The sequence below is a fragment of the Seriola aureovittata genome, chromosome 22, assembly GCF_021018895.1.
Source record: "Seriola aureovittata isolate HTS-2021-v1 ecotype China chromosome 22, ASM2101889v1, whole genome shotgun sequence".
Classification (NCBI taxonomy): Eukaryota; Metazoa; Chordata; class Actinopteri; order Carangiformes; family Carangidae; genus Seriola; species Seriola aureovittata.
In genome coordinates, this window is record NC_079385.1 from 12,491,618 (window position 1) to 12,515,037 (window position 23,420).

The window sequence follows — 23,420 nt, forward strand, 5'->3', positions numbered from 1 at the left end:
CGCAGTGTCTGGGCCTGGAGGTGGACAGAGGTGTGAGTTGGGAAGGTGAGGATGCCATTATTAGACTATTAGACTACATGATGGGGGAAGACGCTTTGTCAGCGGCATGTCTGCTGATGCTCAGGCTTTATGGGAAACTCTGCAGAGGCCCAGATGTATAGTGAGACTGTTTTTTTCTGTATTTCCACAGATGAGAAAAATGTTTCCATCTCAGGCCAGTGGGACACACATGACTTAAAAGCAGCGGGAATTTTTTTTTTCTGAATGGTTACACGGCAACAAAGAACATAATTTCAGTTTAGAAGAGTTTACAGAGTCCATCTCCTCGTATCGGAGGGATGGTTTCTCAAGTTTTGGTCAAACCCTATGCTCAGGATGAGGGGTAGGAGATTATCTCTTGTTCGAACAAGCAGGGTTTTGGACAGCAAGCGGTTTGTGTGTGCGTGCGTGCGTGCGTGCGTGCGTGCGTGCTTGCGTGCGTGCGTGCGTGCGTGCGTGCGTGCGTGCGTGCGTGCTTGCTTGCATGCGTGCTTGCTTGCATGCGTGCGTGCATGTGGGGGTGTAGGGCGTGGGATGCACGTATTAAGAAACGATTAGTGGAGATTAAAGCTCTGCCCTAGAGTCTGCCTGCACGACTCCAGGCAACAAGACTGACCAACCCCTCCCTCTTCCCCCTGCAGTGCCCCCTGTGGAGACTGGCCACTGAAGCCCTGGCTTCTGCCTCGTCCACCGGCTGGGGAGGATCAATAGCGCTGCCTCTCCTCTGCCCAATGATCTTCCACCACTAAACCTATTGCCCCCAGTACGGAGTGCGAGCACTCACTCTGTAGCCTGACTGCCTAGATTGGATGGTTTTAATGACATCCAATCAGGTTCAAAGTCAGTAGATGGATGTGATGATTGGTAGAGTGCACTGCGGTGAGGTGCATGGTGATGTAACTTATAACAGTGTCACACGCAATGCAGCACTGGCTCTTTCCTTATAAAAGCGAGGCTCTGAGGCCTAGATGAGGGCCAGTACAAGATCAACTAACAAATGTCTATTAAATAAAATTCTTCTATTCATTTTATAATGATAGTCCTAAGGAATATGGCATAAAAGAGAAAATCTACAGTATATTTGGCATTAAGCAATGATAGAATGACCTTGATGAAGGTCGTTTATGGTATGATGAGAGTTCAACGAAGGTGAATTAATTGCAATATTGTTTGTTGATTTGGCCAAACACCCATATTTCGTGAACTATAGCAACTTTTATTTGGATAAAGAGACTTTTCCTAAACATGTGCTGAGATGTCCAGCGCTGATAACAAGTCTGCAGAGCCAAGTCAATCATTTTACCAGTGTTCTTTCAAAGACGTAGGAAATAGGTTCTACCTCAGTTTAATCCCAAAATGCTATACTGCAGAATGAGGTAGAAGAAAAAAGGAGTCAAATTTTCTGAATGAGGGGCAGAGAAAAATTGTATAATTTCATGCAATAATCAAAATTAAACTGAAACACATCAAACTGCAGTATTTAAGTTCAAGGGCTGGCACACTGCGAGGAGACAAAGTGGATGGAGTCAACAACTTGACTTTGAGACGAGTTCTGTCCTCTTTGAAGCAGAGGACAGGCCTTTTTCCAAGAAAGCATGCTAATAAGGCCTCTTTAATCTGCAGTGACAGTTTGATGCGCATGCGTGCCGCACACCTACAATGACACAAACGTTATAATGTTTTCTGCTGCCCACAAAGACCCACACCATGCACTGCTCACACGAGGGGTCCAATCTAAAAATGACAAGAGGGAGGCTAGAACATAAAACAAGACGGAAAAAGGGATATTTCCATCTGTGTGAATGCAACCTGGTTCGGCATTAATCTGGAGGAAGAGCGGGATATACACTGACGCCTGATAGATTAAGGCCTGAACGCTTCTCTCGCTGTCCTACTCTGCAACAGAAGGGCCCTGCTAGCAAATCCCAGGCTTTAAAGCAGAGGAGGTTCGGGCAGCTTATGATGTAATCATGGCCTTGTCTGTCACGGCAGGGAACGTGGGGGAGCTGCAGAGGAGAGTGTGGGGCTTATTGGGTTTTGTGGCGACTCTATCATTGGAAAATGAAGAGAAGTGTAGCATTCCCAAAAACGGGGGAGACAACATTGTATAGTTGTAACCATTGAAACAAACATGAAGCTGTGTGTGTGTGTGTGTGTGTGTGTGTGTGTGGGTTTCCTCTACCATAATGGAAGAGGTGGGATAAGGTCATTAGTCACAGGTAAGCTTTAAGTCATGACTAACACATGATAAAGCTTGAGGATGGAACATTACATGCTCTTCCTAAACTTTTGATCCCACTTTTGACATATTTATAATAATAAATTAATCATTTAGTCATCGGACCATGATTAATCCTTTGCAATCTTAAGGGCTGTTATAATGTTGTAGATGTGACTATGTTGCTGCATGTGCAAGTGAGCTTGTTAAAAGGAGACATTATTCAACGGTTGATGACATTAGCAAAGATACTTAGCTTTCAGTTTTAGCTGCCAAACATTAACAATTGTGCAACATCAAGGTGGTTACAATTGGAAGATATTTAATCTTTGTGATTTTCCTGCATGTTTTACTCTCTCTGCTCTGCTCTGGTGAAATGATTAGATTGTGTTAAACATCACACACTTTTTAACAGCATGATTCTTGATATTCGTGCTCGGAGCGGGCATCTAGTCATTCATATCAGATGTCTTAGGCGCAAGTCAATTTGTCATGTAGTCATGTTTTTGTCGTTCTGTCAAATGTAAGCTCTACATTCACCGCTGTAGCTGTTCCTGTCTCTGCCAGCTAGTGAGTAAAAAGTCTGAGTTGTTCTTTCAAGATACTCAGCAGATATTTTACAGTAGCTTTTTTGCTGTATATGGCTGCATATAGGGGGTTGATAAGGATTGGGAGAGCCATACATTAAATATGCAATATATGAAACCAAATTAATTAGTTACGGTACCCTTAACACATTTGATTAGGCACATCACAAAACATTGATTAATGATGCAATTCATGTATTCCTTGACGGTTAAGATTTTTTTGGATGAAAAAACAAGAGAAACATTATGAATGGTGAAGAGCAGCCAGTCTATTGGACTTTATTTCTTTAAATACACGTTTGGTGACAGTTGAACCAACTGCAGCTGCATCAAACTCAGTCGATTCTTGGCAAGCAATGGTTTTTGTTATAAGATTTAAAGAAATGCTTTTTTTATCTTTATTTGCATCACAAATAATGCAGCTCCTGTCCAAGTATGACCAACTTCCTGTTATATACAAAGTGATGCAGACCACCAAGTCCTAAGTGACATACAAAGGAGTTCATGTTAAAAAATAATATACCAAGGGGTGCTCCTATCCATGCACTGTAAATAAATGGATTTGGTAGACAAAATGGCTGCTTCAAGAAGTCAGCTCAGCAATCCAGCAGTAAAAAACACCTTGATGTATATCCTGAGTCTTCACAAATCTTGGCATGTGCATGGGCAACAGTAAAACGTCACAGGGAAAAAGCACACGACAAGACAGTATTTCAACATAATAATTCATCATCTAATGTGAGAGAAACGTCTGGGAGTGTCTGCAGCTCAGAGTTTCAGGCGAGCTGAGGTGGATCGAGAGAAATTTAGAATAGTGATCGAGGATATGGGAAACAGAGAGGAGTGGTTTCTGACTGTGGCACTGGATTTTAAATGTATCCTAAAAACAGAAGAGTCAAGCACATAGACGATACAGAAAATCCAAAACAATGATAGTTCACACACTCTGGGTGAAGCAGTGGTGGCTTTTCCTTCCCGGGCTTTTTGGTTCATCTTTGTTTTAAGGTTAATTGTAAAGAAATAAATACTATACTCAACATCACCGAGCTAAAAAAAAAAAACAACAAAAAAACAAAAAAACATTAAGCTAAATGGGAAAAAATTATTACACCAACAAAAGCAATATTTTTACATAGTAAACACAATGCATTGATAACCCACTTTTACCTCCCCTGCGGATGTACATTTAAAAATATATTTGACATTGTACACAGCGTGATGTCTTGGAAAACAGTAGGACAAAAAAATCTCCAAGGTGGCCATTCAGTGCCTTCTACTCCTTCCAGGGTCTTAATTGTCACTGCTCCAGGGTCACAACCTCCACCGCCTGGCCGTCCAGAGTGACAGTGTTGTCTATGCGCGTGGCGACAGGTGCCATGGCAACCTGGACGGGCCGGTTGCCCTGTGCGAGGCTGGTCACTACAGTCTGGTACATGCTGACAGGGATCTGGACGAGACCTGAGGAGAAGAAGTGGGACATTTTGACTTTAGACACACAGGAACAGCGTCATTAAATTTCATTTTTAACCTATTGACAACAATTCTGAAATTTTTAACAGTTAGTCATTTACTGACCAAAGTTTGTTCAAATGTGAAGACCTGTCGTTTTCTTTTTTCAATGTCATTTTACAGTTTGAAGAAATTGCTTTGGGCTCACAGAACTTCTGATGGATTTCCCACCATTTAATTGATAAAATGTTAAATAAAAAGAATTAAAAAAACAGATAAACTGACAATTATAACGACCTTTAGTTACAGTCCAAGCTGTGAGATTGGAAACAGACTTTCAGGTCTTAAAGTCTGAGACCACTTCCCCATTCAAGTGACAATATTGACAGTATTTTGTGGCAGGAAATCTTTGTCTTATTCAAATCCTATGAGCTGACCATGCAGACGAGCTGCTGATATGAACAGTTATTTATTAGAATCAGTTAATCAGGGAAAAATGCTAAGTTGGGTTTTAGACGGTGGAGAAAACAAAGGATCTGAAAACATCTGGGAAATTGTAACGTGGCTTCCTTCACTAATTGATGCTGTTAATTAATAAAAGCAATCAACAGATTAATCAATAATGAAAATAATAATTTATTGCACCCCCAGTACTAAGAAATACTGCTAATTCAGTCTTTGCTCAGAGGACATCTCAGGAGTCAGTCCAGTCCAGGTAGTTGTGTGTGACAGGAGGCAGCCATGTTACAGAGATGACATTTCTGAACAATGGTCCGATTGAACGTCCCGAGCTTGCCCCCCCCCTCAGGCCCAGCTGTGAGTGTGTCTCTGCCTGTGGGGATTATTGCTGCAGTCACGTGGGCCTCTGCCCCACCCTACAAGCTGTCACAGTGTCACAGGGAGGCAAGAAGGTCAGTGGAGGGGATGGCAGTGGCTCATGCCGGCTTCCATTACTGTGAGCTAAGAAGCTGGACACTGAACGCACCAAATACACATCACACGTGAATCCTTTCAGATTCGCACGCGACATGTCATGGCTGCTTTCAAATGTATTTTAGTCCCTACAATGTTTTAAGAGTATAAAACAAACAAACCGAGCATCGTCGTTACTGTTCATCTGAATTTCCCCCAAAATAAAATAAGACCCCTTTTGTCAGGCTGGCAATTTGTTGGTCCTTTACTGTGGGCTCTCGCTAAGCCCACTCGCCGGTGATTTGTGACAGGGTTAAGTTGTACTGATGCAGGTAATTGTGCTGGCTGTGATTACGGGGGAGAGCTTAGGGAACAGGGCAGTGGCCTGGCATCGTGACGTACAGACACAGCACAGCTACTGAGTGAGGTGCCTCCCTCGGCCACTCCAACGTGGTTACTAAGACATTAAGGGCCGTGCCTGGTGTGGCCATGTGTATGTATCAGTGTGTGTGTGTGTGTGTGTGCGTGCCTGCATGCCTGTGTCAGTGAAGGGTCGCTACACAAGCCAATCAGCGGTGTCTGGGCCAGTGCACTTCAAACGGTGCTCTCCACTCCTGTGTAGCACTACTCTGATTAGCTAAGGTCAATAGTGGGGAGAAGGACTGGCTTTGGCAGCTCCATTAGTTGTTGAAGAGAGCTATTGCAGCTAAATGACCCCTCAGGAAGCAAGATGTCAAACAACAAAGGCTGCAGACGTTAGATTTAAATAACTTGAATTTACATTAGTGTACAAATGTGTAAATATAGACTGGAACACTGTAGATATTTTTGCATCTGCACAATGTTGTAGAAGGTTTTCTTATTTAAATTTGTAAGATTCCATCTTTTATTTCAATGTTTTATCGAGACATTTCTTGCTATGAAGAAATTTAATTTCACTTGGCCGCACCTGATTTTATAGACAAGCTAAATTTTTCAGCCAACAGAAACACAGAAGGTATCGGAATCAATTTTCTGCCACCTTCACACCCTATTAGGTTTCTGTTCTTGCCCCTTTTAACTAGAATACACGACTACAGCAAAGCTCTCCCTCAAGAGAATGCAAGCAATCCAAAGAAACTATGTTTACCAACTGTGCCTGCAACAGTCAGCAGTGTTTCACACAACACTATTAGAGCAACTTGTTCAAATGTCCACAGGTCAATTGCAAATCAGTGATTTGAACTATTAAGTAAAACTACTAAACTATTAAGAAAAAGCTGCTTTGGTGCTTAAACACATGTGTGCTGTTGATTCCACTAATGGAGGGTATGGACAGTAAGAGGAGGAGATGTACATATGTCTGAATTTAGAGAAGGCGAAGATTCTGATGCTTAAAGTGATATAAGTGATATAGTGTGTGTGTGTGTGTGTGTGTGTGTGTGTGTGTGGGGACAAGCAAGAGAACCTGGGGTTGTGTGCTGACAGCTGGCCCAGTGATTAGACCATGGACTGATAATGGAGTGGATCAAAGCTCTTTAGGAGGGCCCCTGAGGGACCTACTGATGCCCCAGGACCTGTGTCCTTCTCTATAAGTGTGTGTGCGTATTTAGCCCACTGATAAATACTGATGGCAAGATTGACAGCTTGACAAGACGTGTGTGTAGCTAAACCTTTGAATATGGGTATAATAATTAATTTATTGTATCATTACACTGATCATAAATAACCGTGACACAAAGCATCAGTCCGCTAAAAGAAATGATTGAATTGAATTGATTAGGCTTCAGCAACAAATTAAAAATGAAAGGATAATAATAACTGAATTGAATTGCTATTAAGCCAGCATTTGCTACACTTAATTACAAAGGCGTTAAGTCTTATGTCACTGTGTGCCGACAATGAGAAGGCCAAGGCTAGAAAAAGATTCAATATCTAACGTATGTTGTGCTTAGTTTCACCTGTATATCTGTATTCATGTGCAATAGGATACTGAAATTTACAACAACATCATCATTAGATTAGCACAGTGTCTCCTGATGTTACTCATTGAAAAGCAGTAGCTCTGCATCCTGCCCTGAGGATATCGACCGAACATATGCTTAAAATTGTTCCTAATGCTCTCCAACAAGAGTGTGAGGCTGTCACTATAAACTGGTCCAGTCCCAGCCGACACACACACACACACACACACACACACACACACACACACACACACACACACACACACACACACACACACACACACAGCAGTGCATTCAGCATGTATGTGAGGAAGGTTTACGGCAGGGTCACGCAGCTAACGCCTCATTAAAAGAAAGGAGTGCTCCTACAAGACACACACACAAAAACACACAATCTGTCACATCAGCACAGAGTAGATTAGAGTGTAGGAGTTTAGAGGCCTCACTGCAGTGCTACTGCAGGAAAGCTTATGGTTGGTGAGACTAATTAGAAATGCCATTGGCTGGGGAACACACACACAAGTACCAATTAGAAAAGATGTGATGCCAAAAATATGTTGTTGTATATCCACTTGTCACAATAGAAAATGTCTGGTACAAATGGTTCTAACATACAGTATTTTTGAGTGACCATTTGAGTCACCGAAAATCATTATGTCATTTTCATATTTATCAGCTGGTTAATTTGTACATGAGCTAAAAAAAACAGATATCCCAGTACGAAGAAACTAGTTCAACTGATGAAAGAAAAATGAATTCGGAGGGCTCCCCAAGCCTTTTATTGACAAAATCCTCCATAGACACCAGAGACACCCAATTAAATTATCATCTCAAGCCAAAATTGACCTTAAAGTGTATGTGATGCTAGAGGGCGTGTGTATTTGTATGAGGTGTATTTTGCATGTTGTCTCAGTGTTTGTCGTGTTGATGATAACATTAGGGATGAGTATGTACCTGTGGCATCCTGAACCCCGGCTAGTGCCCCAACAGCAGCTGCCGTCTCCGCCAGGACAATCTGCCCTCCGCCTTGTAGAGTGGCCTCTGCCAACGTCGCTACGGCATGGGCTGCTGCCTCACTGCAAAACACACACACACACACCACACACACACACACACACACACAGACGAACAGCACATCAGATATAGTGTACAGTATGTGAAAATGTCAGCAAATGCGTACACACACACACACACACACACACACACACACACACACACACACACACACACACACACACACACACACACACACACACACACACACACACAGTGTTCTCACAAAGGCAAGGGTTATTAGAGTGATGTGGGGTGAAGAGGTAGGAGTGTATGAGCTGTAAGAGGCTTTTCTAGTCTGGACTTATGGAGAATCTGTCACATCTCCCTAAACGCCAGGTGCTGCGGGCCTAACAAAGCAGTTTTATTAACCAGATTCATCCAGTGGATTTACCACGAGCCTATTACCACACCAGCTTCGTTATGAACTAATGGAACTGTTCACAGCTTGGTTCATAATCACATCTGAGATACAAATGCAGACGGACAGATAAGGAGGAGGAGCTGTGAGAGTACAGACAGAGACAGAAGACAGCAATGATGCATTCACACTGTGGCTGTATATGGATGACACCCAACTGGATGCTTTCAGCCATCACACTACGGCTTGCTGTGCAACAAATATAACAACTTCATTACATGTCTGCACATTTAATAATCAAAGCAATTGGAAGCGGGGCAGTGGATTGAAGAGCTTTACTAATTGCAGTCGACCGTGTCTGATGAATTTTGTCACACTGTATGGTGTCATATTTGGTGCCAGTGTCATTACAGCAGAAAAGGCAGCAAGAGAAAGAGGCTCTACTCTCCCTCTGGAGCTGGAAAACAGAGACAAAATGTTCCAGAGCCTGTGGAGCAGAGAGCCCAGAGTGGCTCAGCACAGGTAAACAGCAGCAGGGGAGGGGAGGGAAGATGAGGAGGGGAAGGGGGGGGGGGGACAGACTCAGGTGGGTACAGGTAACAAGCCCCAATGGGACATACCCATACACATCTGAAATTATTGCCTTGACAGTACTGCAGGGAAAAAACCAGCTCGCATCTCAGTGAGCTGGCTGAGTATCTCGGTGAGTCTGGCTGATGATCTCAGCAAATTAAAAAAGGCCTGTAAGACCTTCGCCTGAGAATCATGACAATCAAAACTGTAGGCTGATAAATGCCTACAGGTCTGTAGATTGTAACAGCCAACTAACATGAATACATAGCGATGTCATTAATTCACTGAGATTTCCAAGCTGCTGTATTCTTGTGTTGTAATCAGATCCTGCAGACACTTGGCCCTCCATGGGACATAGTTTAAGATCCTGTTGTAGGTCCCATCTGAATACAAGTGTGTTTGTGTGTGACTGAATTCCCTTCAGGAAAACAGCCCAACAACAACACCTGTACATAGTTTATTACAGTAAATGGTTGAGATATTCATGACAGATGAAAGTTTACTGTCCACTCACTGCTCACAGTGTTACATTACAGGTTATGAGTGATTGTATTTCAAACCATTACTGGCTTTACTAACACAACTATGCAATCACATATTTAGCACCTGCTCTAGTGTTCTTTAATAAACAAAATTATACTGAGCCATTAGCACGTCGAAATATGTGGCTAACAACCAATTTAATGGCTGAGCACCTTTGCACGCTGCCGCTCTAAAAGCTACAGGCTAATTAATTAGCTGCTGAACCAGGATCAGAGGTAGTTGACGATCTCCAGGGGACCCCGGTGACCTGCCCTGACAGTTGTCCTCGTTCTCGTCCAGTTGTTAGAGCTTCCTGTGCAATTATGGATTCGTCTTCCGCCACCAGTGACTGAACACCCATGAGGGTTGTGTCAGTGAAAGCTAAACACAAAACCCACCACTGTCTCTACTCTATTTACACATTTTTAATTGTGGACATTAATGACCTGAGGATACTAGTCATAGATGTTAAGTAAAGTCTACTATAAGACTGATGTACTCATTAATATTCATGAGATGGGTCTACTTCAAGAGGACTAGGATTCTTCAAAAGGTTTACTAATTGTAGACCTAGATTTGAACAAAGCTCTTCTCCACCAATTCTCCCATGTAACTTTGCCCTACTGTTGGAACCCAGTGGCGTGCGGTGACATTTACAGATAGGCCAGCAGAGTCGAAGAACCAACAAAATACCTTTTCATGTAGCAGTAGCAGTAGCAAATCTCTCTTAAACTCAAGGCCTGTTCTGTCTGCCTGACTTTCCTGTGCTGAGAGTCTCTCTCCTGCATCTTGTTGCACTCTGCCTGGACATCTTCACCTTTCTGCACTCCTTCCTGGCTGAAGAAGTATTAGGATTACTCCTTTGAACTGACAGTAAACATACCAAATGTACAGTATAGAGGGAAATGTCTAAAAAGAAAATCCCTTCTAGGTAATCTTCAAAATATACAATACGCCTGAGCTCCAAGATGTTTAGTGAGAAACTTGTACTGATTTAAGATGATAAATCACAGCGTTATTTACTTGCTATTTCTACCACTTAAAAGACTTGTTGAATGAACTTTCCTATATGCAAGTACAGTTTCCACAAGCATCTGTGCATGTGTATCTTAACTGAGTCAAGGGCAGTTGACACTTGTCTGTGGCTAGCTATAGTTAGTCACCTCTCCGCTCTGCTTGACAAGCCCCAGCCTTTGTCAATGGGACATGACCGCGTCCACGTCCACGTGAATAACAGAAATGATAGCTGCGACAGCTGGTGGTCAACGTAGCTTCCAGAGACAATGGCCTGCTACGGCCACAAGTGCTGTAAGGAGAGATATCACTTTCACTTCGGTATTGATCTAATTGGTCTTTATTTTCAGCTTTTATTGGTCTAGAACTGCTTGTCTCGTTTGTCCTGACGCCATGCCACTGCTTGAACCTTTTTTCTCATGTTGCCTTCCTCTGGGAAGCCAGCGCTAAAGCGCTGTGTTATACTTTCATCAAAACGCTGTTTACTTGTGACTTTGAAAGCCTTGTTCCCCGTCCACAAAACTGGCAACTATAATATTAAATCCTCTCAGTATCACCTGTTGAGAGCCATTGTGACAGTGGCTCCGGGTTGCATCTCCTGACTGGCAGCGACCGCAGCTTCAGCCAGGGAGGCTACTGCCTGCGTGGCCTCTGACGCTTGAGTGGTTTGGATTGTCATCTCCCCGCTCTGGAGGGTGGCCCAGTTCTGCTCCACCTGGAGAGAAATAATACAGTTTCATGCCAAAAAATATTTGAGCATCAGCAATGGGGTCATAAAGACCAATAGCCAAAAACTGCTGTTACTGGATTGTTGGCGCTTCAGGCTTGTGTTTTGATTGTGTGGTGCTGAATGGACAGCTCCCATAGAAGGCACTTTATCAATGCATCTAATCTGCTGCAGTATTCTTTGTTTTTGTCATCGAGGCATCTGTGTGTTGCATCTATCAATTATCACGTTTTAGGAAATGAAGGAGTAGTTGATTTGGAGTTCATCACTACAGTCAGGATGTGTACACACTACCATGTTTCATACTGTGGTTATGTATAAAAAAGTTAGAGGTGTGTGTGAGTGCATGTGGCTGTTACCTCTCCATCAGTCACAGTGGAGTAGTTAACCTGTGCCACCGTCACACCAGGCAGCTCTGAGGCATCTGCCAAAGTGGCAACTGTATGTCCTGTGCCAACCTGAGAGATGCAGTCACAAAATTCACACATTAAACTTTAGAAAAACTAAGAAAGATTTGAATTTGAGAAAGCTATGCTACTATAATGTATAATGAGCAATCATCAAAAGAAATGCACCTGAATGAGCGAGACTGTTCCATCAGGGTTGTTGATGGTCTGTACCACAGTTTGTGAGGGCACAAGGTGAGCGATGCTCTGTGCTGTGGCCAGGTGGTGCTGGGTGGTTGTTGCCGTGGTTACCTGCTGGTCTTCAAAAGCATACAACAGATCCTCACGGCCATGCTGCTTGTAGCAGTTCTTCACGATGGTCCGCAGCGCCTGCGTCCAAGACACCTGGGGAATTAAAAACATGAGTTCATGTGTGTAATTTTATATATTAATTTTAAGACTGCTGACACTGAACACCTCATTGCAAATTTTCTGCTGTCCCACAGGTAACTCATGGCCAAGAGAGAAAACATATATAGATTCCAGTTCATCAGATACCTTTTAATACAGAGAGAATGGGATGAAAAACGCTGTTTTAAAAGCAAAATCAGGCTTCTGTGTAGTTTAGTGCCACCTTGGTTCCTAATCTACAAAAACAGACATGGCAGCTCTTCGAAAATGCTTAATAACTATTTTACCGCCACTGTATAGTGTAGAGATTGAGACTTTCCCTGCAGCGATCAACAAAGTATGACATCATTACACCAGTTTTTTTTTTTCTCACCCTCTGTTTCTGCTCCTCTGTGCGGACGTCACTGCGGACATTGGCCCAAGGGATATCCTCAGGCCACCACACTGGCTTGCAGCTCTCCTTACCCCAGCCAGGCTTCCCTCGGCCTGTTGAATACTTCAGCATCTCAGGGATGAACGCTCGCAGCTGGGCCTGAAGCAGAGGACAAGTACACAGAGAAAAGACATGATACAGACACCAAAACTCCAAAGTGGAGAGCTGCAGTGTCTCTGTCTCTGTCTCACACACACACACACACACACACACACACACACACACACACACACACACACACACACACACACACACACACACACACACACACACACACACACACACACACACACACACGCCCTTGAGGAAGGCAGCAGGAGGCAGGTATTGATCCGGTACCTGCTGCCGGGTGCTGAAGTGGTCATGGCCTGCAAATAGAAACAGGCTTTCTAAAAGGAGAACAATGCGCTCATGTTTATTAACAGACCAATCTATGGCTGTGGCTCCAGCCTGATGTGTCAGACAGACACCATGGGAACCATCAGGGTTGATCCACCACAGTCCAGCAGTCAACATGTCCCAGCAAAGGCTCCAGTACACTCAGCATAGGTATTAATAAGGAGAAACGTTTCAATATTGTTGAAAAGAAAATCAATGTCAAACAAAAACATTAGATTAACTTTGATCACTCATGACGTGTGGTATTTTATGGACTTGTGCAGAGACTGGTGTTATTATTTCATCTCTTTCACATCTGACTCTATCAGTGAATGCTTGTCCATTATATTTGACTGTATTCACAAACAACTAAAGGAACCAAGCCTCTTTTTAGTGCAGGTCGTTAGAACTAAAAAAAGGTCCTCTAATGGTGGGCTGATTGCTTTGTCCTGGAGTTCTGAGACCAGCACTCAACATGTAGATCGCAGAGGTACAGTGGGGTTGTTACTTTTCAGTTATTTCAAATGAGTGAATTAATCAAGGGAGACCTGCTGATGGAGTTTATAAATTATTTTGGTTTTGTTAAATAATTGTGACTAAGATAGGTGCAGGTACTGAACATATTTTAGGTGTTTCTCTGCTGCAGTTTTTTGTTACTTATCAAGACAAAACTGCCAATACATTATATAGGTGAAAAGGTTTATTCATCTGACTTTATTAATCTTTGAAGATTTTTTACAAACAAACCAGGTTTAACCAGTTAGCAGTTACTTTCAATCAGTTGATTCAGGAGAACTACTCAGTTGCCAGTTTATTAGGAAAAGGAGAAGTCTAGCTAAAACTAAAGCTAATATAAAATCTGTATAATTAATCCCTTCTACATTCAGGTTATATAGTTTGGTTTTTGGAAACTGTTGGAGAGGTGATGATTCACCTTTAGGACACCTGGAGGATGTAGTTTGCAACAATTTGTAGGGGTCTAATATTTGGTCTATCCTCACTGAAATAAATGGGGTGAACTAGTTTAAGCTAGTTCCATCTGATACACTAGCAACGGATTGTAGGTTTAATGAAGCCAGATAACCCAAAGAGAGGTGCCATAGACCTGATATACCTTGTATTGAATTGCTTTTGAGTCCTTGTGTCATGTGTGGTCTTGAGCTAATCAGATTTGCTTGCTATTGATCAACCACCAACATACATGCTTTAGGTGCAGTAGCGAGTAGCATGCACATCCCCTCACCATCACATCAACACTTCCAGGACAAGGCACACACTCACACTCAATGACAGGCTGGGGTGGGGCTTAGTGCCAATGTCCTCAGTGTCCTGGTAATATGCAAGCATCACCGAGGGATTATATTGCACAATGAGGCACTGCAGCGTCTGCCTGCCTTGACATCACAGGCTAAATTTGGTTCCGGAGGAAATAAATCCCTCCCCCCTCCCCCTTTAAACTCACAAACCACCAATACATAGTTCCTCAGTGCAAGAGATATGACAAAATGGGTCTTGAAAGAAAATGGACGGTCGATACTTTATCACAACAGCTTTGGAAATACAAAGACTACATCCAGTCTTCAGCACAACACTGAGCTGACAACTTGGACTGGCCCAGGAAAAAAGGACTTGGTAGCCAAAAGGTTTTTGCATTTCCACCTGTGGCTGGTGTGGATGTATGTGGGTGCATGTTTGCAAGGCCAGATGGCCTAATTACAGTGGCTAGTGAGTTAAGTGGCATGTTGTCTTGGCACCCACCACCCCACCCCCCAATCCTAATCCTCCAAGCAATGGTCCAATCAGCATTTAGGAAGGTGGCTATGTTGCCGGGTCCCTTGCCCTAACAAGGCTAGGGGGTAATTATGGGCTCAGGCTAGTCCCAGGATCACCTGCTACAGATGCTCCACATATTGGACTGGCCAGGGCCTCTGCCTGCGTCACTAAACCTCACTTGGGATTTCTTCAGCTGCACAAAACCTGCTGCAGATGTCTATATAGAAGACAATAGGGTCTTCCCAATATTGAACAGGAAAACTAAGTGTGAATTAGCTCCCTGTCATCGCAGATCTCTCATATTCATGCTCTCCACTTCCAAGGTTCATCAACCTTTCCCAGAGGGACTGGACAACATCCTGTCTCCAACACATGGCACACATATATCTCTGAAAACACCCGCCCACACTGTTCCACCTGGCTTGGCGAAGCTGAGTGAGGCAACAGGTTACTCATGATAATCTCATCCTACAACCTCCAGAAAAACAAGCACCAACTAACACCTGCCCTCCGAGGACTCATCCGGCCCTGGGATTGGCTGGGATCGGCTCCCAGGGTTGAGGACTGTCTCTGAGGGCCACTGTCATGCTGGCTACTCTGACAATGATCCAGAGAATGCGTCAGCAGCACTGGGATAGCAGAGTAAACAAGCCGGGATCCCTTGGGTGAAGAGAGGACTCAGGCTGCGAGTGGTGCTAATGCAGTGAAAGGCCTACCAGGAGCAGTCTATTCTGCACCTCCTCTCACTGCTCACTGCTACCGCAGCCTGTCTACAGAGAGATGAGGCTTTGCTTGTTTTCAGATGCAGCCCAGCAGTGCTTCAGGTATACTGTATGGCTGAATTACAATGCATGAATCAAACTCATCCGATGGACATGCGAAAACAACTACAAATGAGTGTCTGACCTTGATGCTTATAGCTAGCTGAGTTCTTGCTCACAACAGACATAAAACAGTCTGTGAACCTGATTTGTTGCCAACTGGTGCCCCCTGCTGGGCACACCGACGTTGCATTTACATCTCAGACACCAAAAGAGAGACGAATGTGTGGCTTTGTCAAAGGGAGCAGCTGTATACTGCTTGATATATGAGATTGTTTCACTCGAGAGGGTTGAACCACACCAGATGAGCAGAGAGAGTACTGAGCCTGACCTGGGTCATCTTGTCCACAGAGACAGGGATGCCATCAATGGTGAGGGGGGGCAGCTCTGAGGCCAGCTCTCCTCCTGCAGGGGCATGTTCAGCCAGGGCGTTCTCCAGATCCTCCAACATCATGCTCTTATACTTTCTCACCTAGACAATAGAGAGACAGTTGCGGCACAGGGTTTCAGTTTAGGGCTGGAACTTTTTGCTAATTATCAGCTCAATCAACAGAAAATGAACTGACTCCATTTTGGATGATCATTTAATCATCAGGTAAAAATACCAGACATTTGCTAATAAAAATCTTGCCTTGCATTGTTTTATATCATTAAAAATCAAATATATTGTTTCCTTTATGCTGTTGGTAAATGTTATAACACTCACCACATTCTCCAGAGGAGCAGCACCAAACACCTTGAACACTGGGTTGGGTTTGGAGGGAGAAATACACAGCACTATGGCCTGCTGGCCCACTCTGGTGGTGTACTCATCCAGTGTGGCTCTTAGTTTCCTGTAAGCATACGCCGGCATTTATTATCTGCCTCAGAATAAAAGCAACAAGTACAATGCCAAAAGTGACATTTTTGGCACTGTAGCTGTTGAAGGACAATCCATGGCAGAGGGATTAGGAAGAGATGGTTTTGTTGGTGTGTAAAGCTCACCTGAGCAGACGGGTCTGCTGCCTCTTGCGGATGGAGGGGTTGGATTCAAAGATGTGAGGCCTCTTTCTTTTCTTACCTGTTGCCACGGCAGCAGCAGCTGCCATGCCTACTGGCCCTGAGAAAAGAAGAAAGAACAAGCTTGTGTATAGGTAAAACAGACAGGTCATGTATGTTGTGTATGACTGCAGTTATGCAACAATTTTCTTAAACGTATGGCTTATGTGCGTGTTGTTATTCTTCGCTTTTGGTTTGATTTTGACATTCTCTATTGAAAAGGATTATAGTGAGGATTAACATGGAGCTGGGTTGCAATTGCAGCTCACTAGCACCATTTGGCACCATGTCAACTCAAAAAGTCAAAAGACAAACAAGTGTTGTCAGGAGCTGGACAGGAGGGAACATATTAGAGTGCCTCCGCAAAACAGTGCACTGGCACCACCTGCTGTTCAGTTAAAAACATTACACTGAAATCAAGATGCCATGAGTGTTTTACTGAATCAGTAGAATCCATCAGAGATGCTAAAAAAAAAAACAAAAAAAAAAACATGGTCTGGTTTGTTTTGTGTAGCTGACTGTCTTTGTCCTGTTTCTCCCTGCTGGACAGAGCTTAGACTTACCTGCAGCAGCCAGGTGGGCGGTGACCTCATCCGTGCCAGCCGAGTTGAGGATGTCTGTGTCGTCATAAGGATCATCATCCGGCGAGGACGTTGAGTCTTCCTCAGCACTCATCATGGATGTTTCAGTAAAGGTGGCCACATGTACCTATACACAGTAAAGAAGCAGGTAAAATTGGTTTAAATCTCTGGTTCAGCCTACAGATCCATCTGGTTGGTAAAATAGTTCAGACATCCTGCAAATAACTGAACTTGTGATAAGAATAATGATTGCCCCTCTGGTTTCTACTATTTAATTACTATGCATCTAAGTGCACCTGCTGGACCTGTTGGCTGACGGCGCTGGCCTCGATGGTGGTCATGTGTTCTGTCTGGTGAACTGTGTGCTCCTCCATTACCGGCCACCTGGTCTACACAGCTAGATTAACAGTACAATGACTGAAAGAGAAAAGAGAAAAAAAGGAAAGGAAAAAGAGTGATGCAGCATAAGTTAATGATAGGAATCGTTTTACCCCCATATGGTGCCTATGTGAATTCCATCTATTCTTTATAATAGCACAGAACTATTGATTATATATGTACAGTTTAGCAGATACATATTACTGCATACACACAATAATAAAACTACCCATTTGTCCTCCTCCTATTATTTATGTTGTAGGATGTAATTATATGACAGCATAACTATGCTACAAACTCAGGCTTATGATTTAAAATAAAGTATCTAGCTTGACATAATGACAAGACAATGAATGCAAGCAATGTAAGGCAAACCTGTCACCATGCACAGTTGCCACCATCATCATTTATTTTCACAGTAGACTTTAGTACATATGTGCACAAGTCTCTTTACTACCGGCCAAAAAATGTGTATATCAAAAATGTAAAACCGAGCCTGCAGACGTCTTTGTGCTTCTTGTCTGACTGCATTGATTGCACCACTGCTGCTCTGCCTCTAGGGGGCTTCACGTTGTATCAACCATTACTTTCATTTGGAAAGACATTACTTTAATCAAAGCATGAAAAAATTGATTTATTGTCCTGTTTATTATGTGTTGAATAATAGGTCTTACATGGGATGAATATGCAACACATGCATCAACACATCTATATTGCAACACATACATTGCGATATGTTGCAACACAACAATATATCTTGCCTAGCAGTAGTCACATTCATACCATAGTTTCAAATACAGCCGACTGAAAGGAAATTTCTGATAGTGAAAAGTTTAGATGCTGTCACGGTGTGAGACAGTCAGTGTCAGATTCATTGGTGAACTGCACACGTGTGGAGTGGAGTGATATTACAGCCTGGTGGAGGGTTGAAAATCAATCATTCAAATGAGGTTTAACAAAACACTTGAAAACGTACACACACAATATGCTTTGTTTACTTAGAAATCCATGACTCAATCGATATATGGTCACTGGGGACCTGTTTTTTGAATGAAATGAGCCACTGAGGCAGTTTAATGGGGATAACTTGTTCACTTACTTCACAGTGGGCAGATGATTTACGGAAATATGTCTTTAAACAGGTGTGTTCAGTACATGATTACTTTCTCTTATAAGAGACTTATAACAGGAACATTGATACCAACAAATAAAAACATGACAAAACATAAGGAGACAAAATTCTGTCATTAAAAACAGCCAGACATGTATATTTGCATCTAATATCCCCTGTCTGAACTACAGTACATAAACTGTAGCTGCAGATAGGATCAATGGGCAGATGCACGAATCGGTGCACAACTAAATAACGTTGATATATAATCTGATCTATGATCAGGAATAAGGCCATTTCTCCTCAGCACACAGTAGGTAACTGTAACTGCCTGTGTTGTACAGATATTGTTATTGCTAAAGCGTTACAGTGCTCTACTGTTAGCCGACTTGCCGGTTGGTTGACAACGACTGCCCAACCGAGCTAAGCTAGCAATGTCCTACATTTGGCTAATTAGCTAGCTAGCTAACCATTTGGCGCTGCAGTTTTGGTCATATGAATGGACATTAGCTGTGATCGAGAAGAGGAGACGATTTTTTGATGATCGAGCACGGAGTATGAATTAATTCAGTGTGCAGTGAAAGGAAACGTTAGGAGCGCAGCAGCCAGCACGAAACCCGCGCAATATGAAACAAAACAGAGCGCTACAACAGGCCCAGCGGCCTGTGTCTCAACCACAGCTATTCTACTCTATCTGAGCTTGTTGTCGATAACGCGCCTACATCATGATTCCCCGCAAAAAAGTCACATATGCATCACAATCCTGCTCCAGTCAACATCTAAACAATCTGCATCTTTCACCCCAACGCTGCCGGGTTCGATGATGCGGCTGCGCCGGGGCTGAAATAGATGGAGATTGCGCGGTAGGGCACTAACCTCAGAGCGGCTGCGCTACTTCGGGCCTGCGCCGTACAGCGGGGATGGAGCCGAGCTCTAATGGAGGACAGAGGGGAGCCAGCAGCAAACACAACGAACAGACCGCACACAACTCTGATCTGCACTAGTGATGCCTTCAGGAGCCCCTCCTGAGTTTCTCATTGCCACAGTCACAGTCATATAGTTGATCTTACATGATCGTACAACACTAAAAACACGGTTTCATTTGTTTGGTTTCATTAAAATGAAAAAATCTATGATATGATGATGACACATCTCTGGGTTGTGCTATAGGTGAATGGCCAAAAGTGTGCATTAGTGAACAAAGAAATAAAACTGAAGTATACTGTATTTTAATTCTTCTGCTTGTGTATTTGTCATGTCTTGTAAATCTTTTAGAGCAGCAATTCAAGTTATACTGAGTATGATCAAACTCAAACGTATTTTCGGTTTTTGCAAACCAGTAGAATATGGATAAAATGCATAAGGGTTACAACAGTGCAACAGTTGAATGTGATCCACAAATAAAAGTAAGCCAAGCCAAAGCGGGTTTATTTGTATTGCTCATTACATACACAAAACGGATTCAATGTGTTTTGTGTAATGCCCTAAACATATTAAACAGGTAATAGCCTATACATGTGACAAATTAAATACATTGCGTTACCAACATTTCCATGTTTTCACTAACCTCACTTCATTCACACATTCAGGAAACTTGGTTATCATAAAATTTCAACTTTCAAATCACCGCCCGTTCTAATGAATCCATATCGGTTTATTCATACACTGTAAAAAGTTGGTACTATTTCCAACAGTCATTGAACGCCACATGAGACCTGACAAACCACGCCCCCGTCTGCTGACCTGCTGCGAACCTGCAGACGCTGGACTGACGGTGTGGTAAAGTTAACTGCCTGATGAGCAACAAACACAGAGCTAGAAAGAAAAAAGTATTTGAGGTTTATGAAGGTCAGTTATATAATGTAAATAAAAACGCGCGTCTTGTGAGAAAATGTCGCTGCCAAGAAAAAACAACGCACGCTAAACCAAAACAAGCTTTTCAAATTACTCCAATTAGCAGCATCTGTGTTAATTAGGCACACTGCACTGCTTTCCACACGAACCTGAACATTCCCCTAAGAGGTTAGTAAACTACTTTCTATTTAGAAACTTGTACTTTTTAAACTTTGTCCAAAACATTGTTCTAAGTCCAAGCCACTTATAAGGATCAAATCTGTACCTGAATTTGCACAGTTTTGGTTGAGGCATAGCTTTGACTTGTGGAGGTACATTGTTTTTCAAAATGGTGGTTTTTTTAATTCTCCAATTTTTCTTTTCACTTACAGCTCATTTTGAGACCATCATATCCTTATAGGAGTGTCATGAAAAGAGCTTCTATGTCTTTTACAACATTTAACAACATTTAAAGGTAATGCTTCTCTGACTTTCATTAATTATTAGATTTAAGGAGACTTAGACTATTTTTGTCTGTATTGGCGGCAGACAGAAGGCGTAGCCTACTGTAAATCTACCTGGACTTCTTTGATGCTGTAAGCTTCACCAACTTTGTTATCCAAACAGGTGTAAAGGACACAAGCTGGAGTATGCAACTTCTGGTGATCTGATTAGATGACAGCTTCCAAGGAAAAGCTGACTGAGAGGACAATAAGGTAAGTTCCTCATGATTACATATACTACTTTTGTGTGAAGAAAGTGAGAAACATATTGTAGTCCTGCTGTTAAAGCTGAAATAAGACATCACAGACCAGCCACAACTGTAACACGCCTCATGGGGCACAAATATCTTTTTTCATTTCTGTCCCATCAGTATAAAGCAGCATAGACTAGCTTGGTTGGTATTCAAATCAGGTCATGTCAATTTTATTCCTAGGGCACATCTAAACACAGCTTAAGATGACCAAAGTGCTGTACAAAAGACATTAAAATAAAGTAAGAAGAACAAATGTTAAAATAAGTAAAAACACAAGGGAAACATAATAAATATACTAACATAAACAAGAAATAGCAATGAGCAAATACAGAAAAGGCCAGTGAATAAAAATGTTTCCTTAGCCTAGATTTAGAAATAGAAATGGAGGGAGCACATCTAATATCTAATGGCAACTGGTTCCATAATTTTGGAGCAATAACTACAAAAGCTCTGTCACCTTTTGGTTTAAGTCATGAATGTGGGACATATAAGAGACATAAGCTTTCAGATCTGAGAGGTCTAGCAGCTGAGAGCCAATGAATAATGTCTGGGATGTAGGGTGGGGCCTGACAATTAAGAGCCTAAAAAGTAATCAGCAAGGTCTTAAATTGAATTCTAAAGTGAATAAGGAGCCAGTGAAGAGAGGCTAAAGCTGGGGTGATGTGCTCACACTTTTTACTGCCAGTCAACATCCTTGCAGCTGCATTCTGGACCAACTGCAGGTGAGATAATGATGACTGGAGAAGACCCAAATACAAGGAATTACAATAGTCCAGTCGAGTTGTAATAAAGTCAGGGATTATTTTCTCCATATCATGGAAGGACAGAATCTTCTTAAGTTTGGAAATGGTTTTCAACTGATAGTATCTATTTTTAAAAACTGAAGTGATGTGTTTATCAAAGCAGAGCTTTAAGTCCAGAACTTAGAGGGAACAAATATAAGTACTTCAGTTTGTTGCTGTTTAACTGAAGGAAATTGTTTTCCCTCCCACCCTTAATGTCCTTGAAACAGTCCAGGAACGGTTGAAGGGAATCCCTAGATTTTAGTGGGAGCTGTGAATCACCAGAATAGAAGTTACAGGAGATGTTATATTTCTAATGTTTCCATAAGAGGGAGCATGTACAGGCTGAATAGACCTGGCCCCACTGTTTAAGGTGTGTCAAAAGGATATCATGGTCGACAGTATTGAAGGCAGCACTAAAATCTGGTAAAACTAGGATGCCATTTTCCCCAGTGTCAACACAAGGATCTTGTGTAGAGTTTACAGATACTGCGTCATGTGATTTTTGAATTTTAAGGTTGCCTGCTAGAAAATCACATTGCCGCTCCAATAATGCATGCTGTTCCTTTTCCTCATAGTATGACCAGTAGCTTGCATTGCTATCTGGCAAGGGGTTACATTGTAGCAGTTGTTGGATGCCTGTCTTGCTGGAGGGCACCTCAACAGTAGTTCATGTGGGAGTGTGCAGTTTATTTCATTCACTTATTTGGCCAAATCATTTCAGCCACATTGAACATGCCTCAAGGGGGCAGTGTTGCATTACAAATCACTCTTGGAGATCAGCCTTTCAAGTTTGTTGTAACAGGAGATGGCAGTGAGGCATCATTGATGCGGATCTCTGCAGGTGCCCTGGCCTGTATTCAAGATGATGGATGTTTTACATTAGTGTGTGGTGACAGCAGCTTATGTTTGTGTCTCACTAAATGTCAGCAAGTATCATATTCAAAAATCTGGCAGGAGAGCTGCAGAGTGTGACTCCACATTTTACGGCTTCCATACTGTGAAACTGACCTTCATACCAATCCATCTCACTGTCACCCCTGTCTTTCTGTCTTTGCTTTCGACATCTGCGTACATAATGCGTTATTGTCAGTGTAGTGTCTACTATTGCAACATGGTGGACAAACCTTGGTCAGAAACAAATGGGTGTACTTTACTCTCTTACTTACTGAACCTGTTGAGGGTTTTAAAGGAATTTGTTGAGCTTTCTTTATAGATTTTGAAGATTACTTTAACCGGCTTTGGCTTTTATGACTCTGATGATCATTTAAATATTAGATGTGTAGGTAATTAACTTTCTGCATTCTGGTCTTTAGATCATGTCCGTAGAGTAGAGGGGT

The 23,420-nt window shown here is 42.6% G+C and overlaps 1 protein-coding gene and 1 long non-coding RNA gene across 3 annotated transcripts; one reads left to right on the top strand and one right to left on the bottom strand.

Moving 5' to 3' along the window:
• Positions 1 to 3,088: 3,088 nt before the first annotated feature.
• nrf1 (nuclear respiratory factor 1) lies at positions 3,089 to 19,719 on the bottom strand. 2 transcript variants are annotated; one of them, XM_056368186.1, is made up of 12 exons: positions 19,585 to 19,719; positions 17,525 to 17,636; positions 17,202 to 17,346; positions 16,585 to 16,699; positions 16,307 to 16,433; positions 15,932 to 16,072; positions 12,569 to 12,727; positions 11,974 to 12,189; positions 11,758 to 11,856; positions 11,229 to 11,386; positions 8,103 to 8,224; positions 3,089 to 4,302 (listed from the first exon to the last, which is right to left on the bottom strand). In XM_056368186.1, the coding sequence occupies exons 2-12, from the start codon at positions 17,591 to 17,593 to the stop codon at positions 4,142 to 4,144; spliced, it is 1,512 nt and encodes a 503-aa protein (XP_056224161.1). In that variant the 5' UTR covers positions 17,594 to 17,636; positions 19,585 to 19,719; the 3' UTR covers positions 3,089 to 4,141. The 2 variants fall into 2 exon arrangements, with proteins under 2 accessions (XP_056224161.1, XP_056224160.1); XM_056368185.1 differs by having other exon boundaries at positions 17,516 to 17,636.
• Positions 19,720 to 20,490: 771 nt separating this feature from the next.
• Positions 20,491 to 21,252, top strand: LOC130163825 (uncharacterized). Its single transcript, XR_008826527.1, has 3 exons — positions 20,491 to 20,730; positions 20,934 to 21,016; positions 21,169 to 21,252. It is a non-coding gene; the product is annotated as an uncharacterized LOC130163825 (long non-coding RNA).
• Positions 21,253 to 23,420: the final 2,168 nt, after the last annotated feature.